Source organism: Typopeltis vanoorti, chromosome 11 (assembly GCF_054136105.1).
Source record: "Typopeltis vanoorti isolate ZY-2024b chromosome 11, IOZ_Tvanoo_1.0, whole genome shotgun sequence".
Taxonomy (NCBI): Eukaryota; Metazoa; Arthropoda; class Arachnida; order Uropygi; family Thelyphonidae; genus Typopeltis; species Typopeltis vanoorti.
In genome coordinates this window covers 105,157,053-105,170,283 of record NC_143559.1, presented here as the reverse complement: position 1 = coordinate 105,170,283, position 13,231 = coordinate 105,157,053, and the positions used below count along the sequence as shown (strand labels likewise).

The window sequence follows — 13,231 nt, the reverse complement described above, 5'->3', positions numbered from 1 at the left end:
TGATTAGGCCACACATGGACTATTGTGCCCAGATTTGGTCACCTGGTTTTCAGAAGGATGAAGAGATGTTGGAAAGGGTCCGAAGGCGACTGACTAAGGTAGTTTCTGACCTCTGGAATGTCGAGTATGAGGAAAGATTGAAAAGATGTAATTTGCAGAGTCTGGTAGACAGGAGGAAGAGGGGGAGATATGATAGAGGCTTACAAGTTGGTAAGGGATTGTTATAGGCTCAATGCTGGAGAAGTTCTACATAAAATAGTGGGAAATAGGGGGGGAACCAGAGGTTATCCCTGGAAACTGTATAAAGAGGGTGTGAGTGGGGGAGTGAGAGGCAGGTTTTTTTTCATGCAGAGTTGTGAATGATTGGAATGCCTTGCCAGAGAGTGTGGTGTCTGCAAGGAATTTGAGTGTGTTTAAGACACGGTATGATGAGATGTGTGTGTGTGATAAAAAGACCTTCCAAATGAGTCTTTGACTCCATGAGGTCTTGGGGTAATAATAATAATAATAATTTCTTTAATGGTGGTTCGAGGCTGGAAATACCTTGTGAGATCAATATTACTCAGTTTGACCTCTTACTAAAGTGCAAGGAGAGTGGGGGGGGGATCATCTCCAAAAACTGAGCAATCTAAAAGATTAAACCTCACTGAATGATCCAAAAGGATGATGCTAAGCTGATCACTTCTGGACACTCAGCGGTGGCTTTACCCAATAACAGATAAAAACCTATCACTGGCAAAAGCACTCTACTTCCAGTAAGCCTAAAGATGAACATTATTAAAATGTCATCAGCAGGAGCTGGACCAGAAAGATACCAAGGTTAAAGCAATATAGAAGACATTTTCTATACACAAGTATTAATATGGTGATGCACCATTTTACTAAATAGTCCAGATCAGATGATGTGAATGTCAACAGCCTCTATATACAAGTCCGCTAGTCACCAGTCATACTTCAATCACAAACTTTGCATATACTTTTTTGAAAAATTATGGAGACAACTACCGTGTTTGAGTAGGACTTTAGTTTAATATAAACCAAAATCAACACTCGACGTTTCGACCTTCATATCAAGGTCATCTTCTGGAGCATATATATACAGAGAAATAGCTACACTACAATCTACATGGTTTACTAAAGTTACTGACCAACCGTTACAACAATTATTGGCCTGACCTGACCTGAAAAAAAAAAAAAGAAGAAAAAAAAAGAAAACCTTTACTACATCAACACTAGAGTCCTATTATTATTATTATTATTATTATCTATTGGTTACAAAATTACATTGGGCTGGAGAGCAACATGTTTATATATATATATATATATTTATATATATTAAAAATCATGATTATACATATAAATTTCAACCGGTTTGATATGGAATAGTTTCCAATACTAGCTGAAGGTTGCTTAAAGTCCTAAAGTATGCTAGATACTAAATATTAAGTAGGCTGAATATCTGCCATCCAGATTCTTGGAATGGAATTTACATGTGCCACCATTATTGTTGATATTCGGATGGTTAATTAATCAGAATTTCGAAGGCTTCTTTAAATTTTCTTTCATACCAGGTTTTTGTATGGTGTAAAGAGCAGGTACTTTTCCAATCAATTTGGTGTAAGGTGTTGAGAGCATGATCTGAGAGGCCTGCTTCACCAAAATTGTTATATTTAATGTGTCTTTTGTGTTCTTTTTTTATATATAGGGATTGTAAGTCCAGTTTCACCAATATAAGGTAAGTTACAGGTGCAGTAGATGTAATAATGTGCCAATGGAATGGATCCAGGATGTGCCAATGGGAGGCAAGGATCCTTAGAGGAGTTGAATATGTTTTTTTAGTTTTGTAGGTGGTTTAAAGGTGGTATTGAGATTATAATAGTGTAGGATTCTGTTGATTTTTTCTGATAACCCTTTAATGTATGGGATGGCTATGGTTTTGCTGTAATCTAGATTCTTTTTTGATGAAGTTTTATGAAAAACTTTATTAATAGTATTTTTGTTATAGCCATTATTTATAAATGTGTGGCTAATAATTTTTATTTCTTGTTTAAGAGCTTGCTGATTAGAGCAAATTGTTATAGCTCTATTTTTAAGGGTGATGACTCCATATTTTTGTGATGGGTGGTGGTATGATTTAGCATGTATGTATGTATTGGCCAGTATGTGTCGGTTTGTGGTAAAGGTAATGCCACTGTCGTCCTTGACAGGTCAACATTCATCCATCAGATGAATCAACTAGTCTCCGATAACAGCACCTATCAGCTGGTAAACTATAACCCAACTAGCAGAATAAAGAAAAAACTGAGAAACTACTTAAGTCTGTCACTTCTTGGCAGTCAGACACGGTTAAAAAACTTATACCCTATTACGTCCGTTCTCCCAGAATATACGGTGTTCCTAAAGTACACAAACAAAACGTGCCGCTTCGGCCGATAGTTGAAGGAATAGATAGCCCTAATTACCACCTAGCCAAGAAATTAGCATCAACTCAAGGAGTTGGTAGGTCATTTCCCCCTCCTATATAAAGAACACACAACACTTTATAAACAAAATTAAAAACATAACACTCAGCAAAGATGATTTATTAGTCAGTTTTGACGTTTCTGCCCTTTTCACAAATGTCCCAATCAATGACACAATTCTTCTCCTACAGAACAAATTTCTGCCCGACATTATGGCCCTCTTTGTCCACGTACTACGTTCCAGTTACTTCATGTGGCAAAATAAATTTTATCTACAAAAAGAAGGTATGGCCATGGGCTCACCACTATCCCCCCAATTGCTAATGTTTATATGGAAGCTTTTGAGCAAATTGCTCTTGATTCCTTCACTCTTAAACCTACAGTGTGGTTTAGATACGTTGACGATGTTTCTGTTATCTCGCCACATGGGCAACAAATATTAAACACATTCCTTAGCCACCTGAACAAACAACATGAAGCATACAATTTACTATCGAAATTGAAAATCAGAACTCGCTCCCGTTCCTGGATACACCGGTCACACATCTTCCTTCAGGCAATTTATCCTTCACAGTTCATTGCAAACTGACACATACTGGCCAATACATACATGCTAAATCATACCACCACCCATCACAAAAATATGAAAGAAAAACTGATTAAGAGCTGATTGAAATGTTGTATGAGTGGAAAGGAGTTTCAGGATTCTGGTTTGTGGATGAATAATTTGCTTAAGGTTCTTGCTTACAGCAAATATTTCAGGCTCTTTTCCAGCTTGGTCGGTAGAACTGGAATTGTGGCATTAAAGTTACCTAGAAAAATTACCTCGCTGTTTGAGCAGCAGGAAATCAAGCTTCAAGAATAAAAAACATTTAAAAAACTAAAACAATATTTTTTCCCCCCAATTCTTGACTTCTCCAATGTTTTGCTGACTGATCCAGGATGGCTAGAATAGATAGCATCTCTGTTTTATAATCAACAAGCTATGGGTTTAAATCCTACAGTGGCATATATGTTTTTGAGTCTTTAGGTGATAAATAATATTCTGTGCCAGGGGTGAGACCAGTACTTACTGGAAGCCTTGTATCTTGAAAAGTACAATGTTTGCTTCAGCAGGGTTCCTGAATTATCTTACTTTTAGTTTGCCTAAAGTACTAATATGGTATACATTTTAAGCCTTTTGTAAGTGAGATTATATTCACAAGAAAATAAATAATAATAATAATAATAAAATAAAATCATCATCATAATAATAATGTAGAAAGAGGGCAAAATAGTACCACTGCATAAAGGAAACACCAAAAGAAATTATCAATATGGGAGAATTGAATCCACAAGAAGGCAGGTAACTAGAGGTGTATTGCAGGGCTCTGTACGTGGGTGACTGCTATTTAATTTTTACTTCAATGATATAGGAAATGATTTAGAAATATCCATTGTTTGCTGATGATGCAAAGCTGAGTGGAGTAATAGTTAATAAAGATCATACAGAGAGCCTACAAGAAGATTTAAATAGACTGGTAGTATGGGCAAAGAATGACAGTTGCCAATTTAAGCAGCAAAGTATAAAATCATGCACTTTGGAATGAAGAGATTACATGCTGTGTACCTATGATGAATTGGGCTGCAGGAAATTGATGAGGTCAGAGATTGGGGATGATTGTGAAAAGGAATTTGAAGCTGAGCAGACATATTGCAAAGGTGGCTAAAACAGCTAATTAGATTATACCTGGATGTTGAAGAACACTCTGACAAGCACGGAGGTAGGTTATTCTTCTTTATAAGACTTTAATAAGGTCACATCTGGACTACTGTCTGCAGATCACCTGGATTCCTTTTGAATGAAGCAGTGGAGAGATTCAGAGGTGAGAATTCAATAAAACCTCTTTAATTAAAAGGAGTTTTATTGGATTGACACAGAAAACAATTTTTCAATACATAGTAGAAAGGGATAGAAGAAGAGGGTAACCCCTGAAAATTCTGTAAGAATGGTTATCAAGAATATGAGGATTAGATTTTTGCATGGAGGGCAGTGAATGGGTAGAATAGTTTTCCAGAAAAATTCACTATAGTAAAATATCTGCTATAACAAACTATATCTGTGGTCCTCACAGGTTAATTACAGTGATTACCTACTGTACTACTAACCACTTCAGGACTAATAAGCCAGGTGGTGATCACACAATGAGCAACAAAAATCACTTCCCACCTTAAGACTTTCACAAACATCCATGACATGACATGACATGGTGGGATTTGAATCTATTGTTGATTTAAGAGTAGATATGCTATCCACTCAGTCAACTATTCTGGTGATCAATTTCATTTCTTCTCATACTCACAGAAATATTATACTTTACTATAGCTTGCCTAATAAATGTTCATAAAGCAAAACAAAACAAAAATACACACCTTTTAATAATAGTTGATAACGAGGCACCCTTTGGACAGGTGTTAGCATGTGATGTTGAAGTGTTAGTTGTCCACATTCTTCCATCCTCTATTTAAAAAAAAAAAAGAAGAAAAGAAAAAGTTGCAATATTTTCACATTCATAATAATACAAATTATGTACAACATCTATTATTTATGAAATAATGCTTCTGTAGTACAGCAAGTAGTAATGACACCTGTAGTTGAAAAGCAAGTTCAAATTCCATCTAGAATACAAAAATTTGTAAGAGCTTTTCAACTAAAGGGGAGTTAGCAGGTCTGACAGAGAAATCTTATGGGTTCCCTCCTGGAAACGTGAGTTTTTCCACTGTATTTTATGTGTATTCTCTGATAAACGGATCAGAGAATACACAATAACAGGCTATGGCACTAGGATTGGCCACCCTATTGTGGCATAAACTAGATTCATGAAATACAAAGTTACTTTGCCAGGGCCTAATATGTAAATAGAAAATATCAGGTTCTCTTGTGAAAAAAAATTTTAAAAAAATCACTATAATAATAACTGATCAAAGATTACATATTCATTTGAACGTTTTACAAATGATGTAAATAAATGTTTCAATTCCTCTTTTTTATTATTATTATCACTGGACACCTCCAAGGAGTACAAGGACTCATTGAGGGATGGAACCTACTCTACAACTCTCCATCTCCACTGACTACAGCAAACTGCATCATCTACACCAATGGCATCTACTGCTCACCAACACTAGTATCTTCACAGACAATCACAAACATCCATGCCTACTGTGGAATTTGAACCTGCAGCCTTTTCTCTGTAGAATGAATAAGCTAACCACTCAGCCAACCAGGCCGGCAATATTTTTTTTATTATTATTATTATGTGACACCTCCAAGGAGTCCAAGGACTCATCAAGGGAGGACACCTACTCTACAACTCTCCATCTCCACCACTCCACCAACTACAGTGAACTGCATCAACTACACCAATGCCATCTACTGTCCACCACCACCACTAGTATTTTCAGAGACAATCACAAACATCCATGCCCACAGTGGAATTCAAACCCACAGCCTTTTGGCTGGAGAGCAGATACACTAACCACTCGACCAATAAGGCTGGCTAAAAGAAAATAGGAAAGGACTACAGTCACTACAGCAAAGATATTTATATGTATTAATGTATCTTGTGCAAAGAATTGAGTTTCAACATGAATAAAAATCACAGATGAACCAAGAACCTGTTTCTTAATATTTGCACAAATATGCTGTAACAGCTAGAAAATGCAAGAATTTATAACTTGTCACTAACGATCAGTAAATAAATAGGTGGATTTTATTAACAAAGTACAAAAAAATATAGCTTATGTTTCATTCACTGAGTTGGATTTATGAATAATTATTGGATCTATTAAATAATTATAATGGACCTTCAATCAAAATTAAAAATTTTTATCCAAAATCCAGGAAATATTCATTATGTCAGAAAAAAAAAGTTCAGTTGTAATCTTATGAATTCATCGACCAGATTAATTTCATTGCCCAGTGTGAAATCACTGGGTGATAAAAGTTCCATATTTGATCTCAATAATTTCTTTTATTAAAAATAAAAGAAACTATTTAAAAAAATCCTTAGCCTGTCCATAGTAATGATATACTGTAAGTTACAACCTTTCACAAGTTATAAACATGTGTAAAATATATGTGCATATATGTAACAAAAATAATATTTTCACTACATTCTGCTCTTACAAAATGCACTTTCAAAATATTATTTATTTCTTCTTTAAGTTAACAATAACTTCATATTTCAACAGTAATTTCCTTCATAAAATAATTTTTTATGAAGGGAATTACTGTTTTATTATTATTATTATTATTATTATATCACACCTCCAGGGAGTCCAAAGACTCATCGAGGGAGGGCATCAACTCTACAACTCTATGTCTCACTACTCCACCAACCTTCATCATCTAACACCAATGCCATCTACTGTTGACTACCACCACTAGTGCTTTCATAGACAATCACAAACATCCATGCCCGTGGTGGAATTCGAACCCGCAGTCTTTTGGCTGAAGAGTGGATACACTAACCACTCGGCCAACCAAGCCGGCTAATGTAATTTATACATCGGCACAGATGTAATTTGCACATCTGCACATAAAGTACAAATGCAGGCAAAACAAAATCAGCTAATGCTTTTTATTCCCATATAGGGAGTAGGCAAGGCCATTTTAGCCCTATCTAACTTTTGGAGACTGAGTAGGTAGATCAATCTCCACTGGTAGCCAATCAGAGATAGCTGGCCCAAATCTATCACTAATTTAATTGGCATGCAGTGAAGGGACGGCTAACAAGTGCCATCATCTCATGGTCCCTAACACAATATTTTTTTTTTTAGTGTCTGAAAATAGTGTTGGTTAGATGGTCGATTTTCTTGAGTTTACGGAATGAAAAACCTAAGTTTCTGGGAGAAAAAACCAACTTGCCCATGCCAGAAATCGACTAACTATAAAAAATGGTCTAAAAAAAGGCTTAGAAAATGTTCCTCTGGTGGTGACTAGATTTGAACCCAAGTCTTTCTTCATGTGGTCAAGTGCCATGGTGTGCAAATGCCACTTCCTCTGAGCTACACAGACTCTGACAGGCACAGCCAAAACAGTAAAACAAAATTCAGCTCATGTGACAGCAACAGAGAAACGAATACTAAGAAGTGCTCTGGTGATTAGCAAAGTAGCTGCTCAATATATAACACCTCTGATAGGTTTCTTTTCATAAAACACATAATAAAATACATTTTAGGAATAAAATTAAATATGGATGACACTTATGTTAAAGTATTATATATTTGCCAAATTTTAAGCTAGGTTTCATAGTGATTATCAATATAGTTAATACTGATAATATGTAATGGTAGCTCATTCCACACATTCATCACATGTCTGTCTCTCTCTCTCTCTCTCCTTGAACACATTGCCTGAAAACATACTGACAACATCTGATGATGGTAGTTCATTCCACACACACACTCATTACATGTCATGAGACATGATGAGTATGTGGATTAAACTATCATTAGATGCTGTCAGTAAATGTGTTCAAGGAGAGATATGACAGGTATTTATGTATGAGTGTTTAAATGGGCCCTCATTCAATAAGCCCTTGTATTCTCTGGCAGCACATTAATAATGAAATACCATGAGTGGACATATTTAAAATAATTATAATACCAGATATAAATTCATGTAATATATTTTATTAACTAGAATTTTGCCTAAGTATCATTAGGCATCTTCAGTACAAGAACACATAATAGCAATTGAACATTAAGAGACAATTCCAAAGAGCGCCACTAAATAGCTAATGTAATATAACTAAAAATATCAGTAAATTTCTTAATTTATTAAAATAAAAATAAAAAATACTATATATATATATATATATATATAGACAAAATAAAGTTAGGAAAGATTAGCTGATTTAAAAAGTACTATCTCCCACAAAGGGGACAGACATAGACCATCAGATCTGTTTAAGTTACGAGAGTGAATTAAAAGTTTTATTCAGTATAAAGTTGTTCCACGAGGAACCGACTTTAATGAAGAACTCTTGTCTTGTTCCAATGAACTATGCCTGGTGTTGATAGCATGCTCCACAAGTGAAGGTATAGCAAAGATTTAAAACCACTGAATATTTTTTTGCCTTTAGTCCCATTAGAAAAATCTCCACCTTTCTTGATTCTTCTAAGCTTCCATGTATCAGTTACCCAGGCATCCACCAAATTCCTTGCTCTTGTGGGTTATCTTATTTTGGACAAACAGCAAAATCTACTTTTATTCAGCTAGAAGAACACAAGTCTTATATTCAATACTATGAGCCTGAACAGTCTGAACTTGCAGAGCATTCTATCAACACTAGACATAGAGTTCATTGGAACAAGACAAGAGATCTTCATAAAAGTTGGTTCCTCATGAAACAGCTTTATAAAGAATCATGTAAAACTTTAATTCACACTCCTAACCTGAACAGATCCAACAGTCTATGTCTATCCCCTTTGTGGGAGGTAGTACTTTTTAAAGTTAATCTTTCCTAACTTTATTTTATCTAAATATATATAGGGTTTAAAAAAAAAAAACAATTAGAATATTTACTGACCTTTTTAGTTATCTTACATTAGTTACTTAGATGGTGCTTTTTGAATTGCCTGTTATTGTCCAATTGTCATTACATGTTCTTGTACTGAAGATGCCTATGATAGCATGCTCCACAAGTGAAGGTATAGCAAAGATTTAAAACCACTGAATATTTTTTTGCCTTTAGTCCCATTAGAAAAATCTCCACCTTTCTTGATTCTTCTAAGCTTCCATGTATCAGTTACCCAGGCATCTACCAAATTCCTTGCTCTTGTGGGTTATCTTATTTTGGACAAACAGCAAAATCTACTTTTATTCAGCTAGAAGGCTTTTATACTTAGGCAAAAATTCTGCGCTAATAAAATATATTACGTGAGTTTATATCTATATGATAATTATTTTAACGTAACTTTAAATCAAGTAAATGTAATTCACAAAGCCTTGTGAATAGGAGGAAGACAAGAGATATGATTGAGACATTTAAGTTGGTAAAGGGTTGTTACAAGGTTAATATGAAAGAAGTTGTTCATGGAATGGAAGAAGGGAATAGAACAAGGGGACATCTCTGGAAGCTGTATAAGAAGGGTGTGAGCAGGGGAATAAAGCAGCAGGTTTTTTTGCATGGAGAGTTGATGAGTGGAATGCACTACCTGACATTATGGTGAATACAGATACATTGAATGAGTTCAAGGCATGGTTTGATGGGCTTTGGGTGTAATGCTGCACCTCTTTTAATATCTTTTGACTCTATGGAGGTCTATGAAATCAATAAAATCAATATTCAGTATCATCTGCCCATAGAACCTGTGCATGTGTGTGTGTGTGAGAGAGAGAGAGAGAGAGAGAATTAGATTCTGTATTAGATATATCTTCACCCCTCCCATAACTTTGAATCATTAGCAAATAACTAGCCATACCCTTCAAATCATCTCAGTATTATTAATACAAGTTAAATAACAATGGCAAAAGTACATAACCTTGTGCTGGTCATCTTCTTTCTCTTAGCCACCACCTTATATGGGTTCTATGGGTTTACGAGGGTAGTCTGTAAAGGTCTAGGCCTCGACCATAGATGGCAACGCTATCGACAACATTTTTTTTTTTTTTCTAAGTTGGTACATCTGTCATAAGCATCGATGTGAAACTGCAAGTCATTCTATCAAGTAGTTTGTTTTATACAACTATCTGAAGCAAAAGTGTTGTCTGTTCCCTTGAAATGGATAAAATTGAGTATCGTGTGAGTGTAAAATTATTTGTTAAAGAAGATTTAATGGCAAAAGAAATTCATTTGAAGTTCATAAAAGTTTATGGGCACTCTTCTCCTTCATTTTCGGCAATTAAGAAATGGGCTGCCAAGTTTAAACGTGGCCGTACCAGCCTTGAAGATGATTCACGTGAAGGACGTCCAAAAAGTGTAACAACACCAGAAATCATTCATCAGTGCATTGGATGACTGGCGAATCAAAGTGCGTGAAATTGCTGAGACCATGGACATTTCAAAAGAATGTGTAGGATATATTTTGCATGAAGAATTGCATATGAAAAAGCTTTGTGCAAGATGGGTGCCGTGCTTGCTCACAGTAGATCAAAAATGCACTTGCATGAAAATCTCTGAACAGTGCTTGGAGTGTTTTAACAAAAATAAAATTGATTTTGCACGTCAATTGATTGCTATGGATGAGACTTGGATTCACCATTACACACCAAATCCAAACAGCAGTCAAAACAGCGGACAGAAGCCGGTTGTTCAGCGCCAAAGAAGACAAAGTCAGTTCCATCAGTAGGAAAGGTCATGGCATCTGTGTTTTGGGATGCTAAAGGCATTTTGTTTATTACTTACTTAATCCTCTTCACTCCACCTGGGAGCATACGTCTTCCACCACCATTTTCCACTGGACTCTGTTTTTTGCTTCTGATTTTATTTAGTTCCAATTTTTACTAATATTTGTTATTTCTTTCAGTATTGTTCTTTTCCATGTTTCTCTTGGCCTTCTTCGTCTTCTTTTATCCTGTGGGTTCCAATCTAGAGCCTGTTTTACTATTATTTTATCTTCTTTCCTCAACACATGCCATCTCCATTTCCTTTCACGTATCTGTTGCAACATGGGTTTCTGGTTTGTTCTCTGCCATAGTTTTTCGTTTAATATTTGTTTTGGCCAATATATTCCCAGTATCATTCTTAAATGCTTGTTTAGGAAGACCTGGTCATTGTTAACTATCTTTTTGTTTAACATCCACGTTTCTGATCCATACATTAGTATTGCCTTTATATTTGAGTTAAATATTCTCATTTTAGTTTTTATGGACAAATTCTTGTTTTTCCAAATATTTCTAAGTTGGTTGAAAGTTGAATAAGCCAGCTGTTTCCTTCTATTTATATCTTCAGTAGTTCCACCTTTTATTGATACTATTGAACCAAGGTATATAAACTGTTCTACTTCTTTAAGAGGTGTTTCTTCTATTGTTATTTGTTTATTTTGCTTTGCATTTATTTTCATCAACATTGTTTTATTTTTATTTATCCTAAGACCAACTTTTTTTGGCTGTTTCTACAAGTGTTATTTTTTTGTTCTATATGTTGGTGCTTCTGTGAAAGTAAGCAGATATCATCTGCAAAATCTAGATTGTGGAGTTGGTTTTGAAGTAACCATTGTAATCCTGTATTTCCATGAGATACGTTTCTCATTACCCAGTCCATGACAATTAAAAACATAGGGGAGAATATACAACTTTGCTTTACTTCTGTCTTTGTTTTAAATGGTTCTGAGAGGGTATTTCCATATATTACTTTAATTTCAAAATCTTCATACATTTTTTAAATTATTCTTATTATTTTTTCTGGGAGTCCATAATGTCTAAGTAATTTCCATAGGGAAGATCTGTTTATATTGTCGAAAGCTTGTTCAAAATCGATAAAATGTAAATATAAGTTTGCCTGCCATTCCAATGATTGTTCTATGATAATTCATAAAGTAGCAATGTGGTCGGTGCGTGATCTATTGGCTTTAAATCCTGCCTGTTCTGGTCTTAGTTGTTTTTCTATTTCTATTCTGATTCTTTCTAGTATTATACTTGCTAGTATTTTACTTATAACACTCAGCAATGTTATACCTCTCCAATTTTTGCATTCAGATAGGTTCCCTTTTTTGCGTAATTTAACCAGTAATCCAGTATTCTATTCCTTAGGCCACTCTTCTTTCTACCATATCTCATTTAGTAAGGGATATAATATCTCTGCTATAAGTTTTGGATTTGCTTTTAGTATATCACCTGGTATGTTGTCTGCTCCCAGTGCTTTACCTGTTTTGATCTGAGTTATTGCTTTTGTAATTTCTATTTTTGTTATTTCGTTCAAAGTTATATCTGATGATGCATTTTGTTCATTTAATTCTAGGCTCTGGTCACCGTCAGTCATTTCTTGAAATTTCTCCAAGAAGAATTCCACCCATCTATTTATCTGTTCTTTTTCATTTAATAATAGTTTTCCTTCTTTAGTGATATAGGAACTATCCATTTGCTTCTTTTTCCACTTAATTTCCTTGTAATATCATACAACTTTCTAGTATCATTTATATATGCAGCATTCTCTGCCTCTTGTGCTAGATTCTCTGTGTATTTTCTTTTATCATTTCTTGGGTAATACAAGCTGTATCGATACACACATACATATTGTTGATAAGAAACAAGATTCCTGAAATTTTAATTTTAATCAAAGAACAATGGCTTTTTTTTCTTCTTTTCTTGAAATGCAGAGCTTGAATTTAGTTGACAGGCCTGGTTGGTCGAGTGGTTAGCGTACCGCTATGCAGCCAAAAGGCTGCGGGTTCAAATCCAGGCATGGGCATGGATGTTTGATTGTCTGTGGAAATACTAGTGGTGGTGGTAGATGGTGTGGTTCGCTATAATTAGTGGAGAGTTGTAGAGTAGGTGTCCTCCCTCAATGAGTATGAGTCTTTGGACTCCCTGGAGGTATTACATAATAAAAATAATAATAATATCTTTCTGCTTGTTCTAGTTCAACATTTGCGCCAATCTGTAACAGTTTCTCTTTTATTCTATCTCTCTCCTCTATTTTTAATTTAGTGTTTTCTGATATCCATTCTTTGTCTGTATTAGTTCGAAATCCCAATATCTTTTCTGATGTGCTTATTAATATGTCTTTAATCTTAGTCCATTTTCCCTCTATGTTATAGCCTTCTTTTTTCTTTTTTTTTTT

At 34.9% G+C, this 13,231-nt stretch overlaps 1 protein-coding gene across 3 annotated transcripts in view; it reads right to left on the bottom strand.

Annotated features, from left to right (window-relative positions):
• LOC150101904 (FYVE, RhoGEF and PH domain-containing protein 2-like) overlaps positions 1-13,231 on the bottom strand; it is a 310,945-nt gene that overhangs the window by 106,434 nt on the left and 191,280 nt on the right. For all 3 annotated transcript variants that reach the window (XM_090400010.1, XM_090400009.1, XM_090400011.1), the window contains one exon: positions 4,875-4,962. In XM_090400010.1, the coding sequence (XP_090256136.1) occupies positions 4,875-4,962 (88 nt within the window). The remainder of the gene's footprint in view (positions 1-4,874; positions 4,963-13,231) is intronic.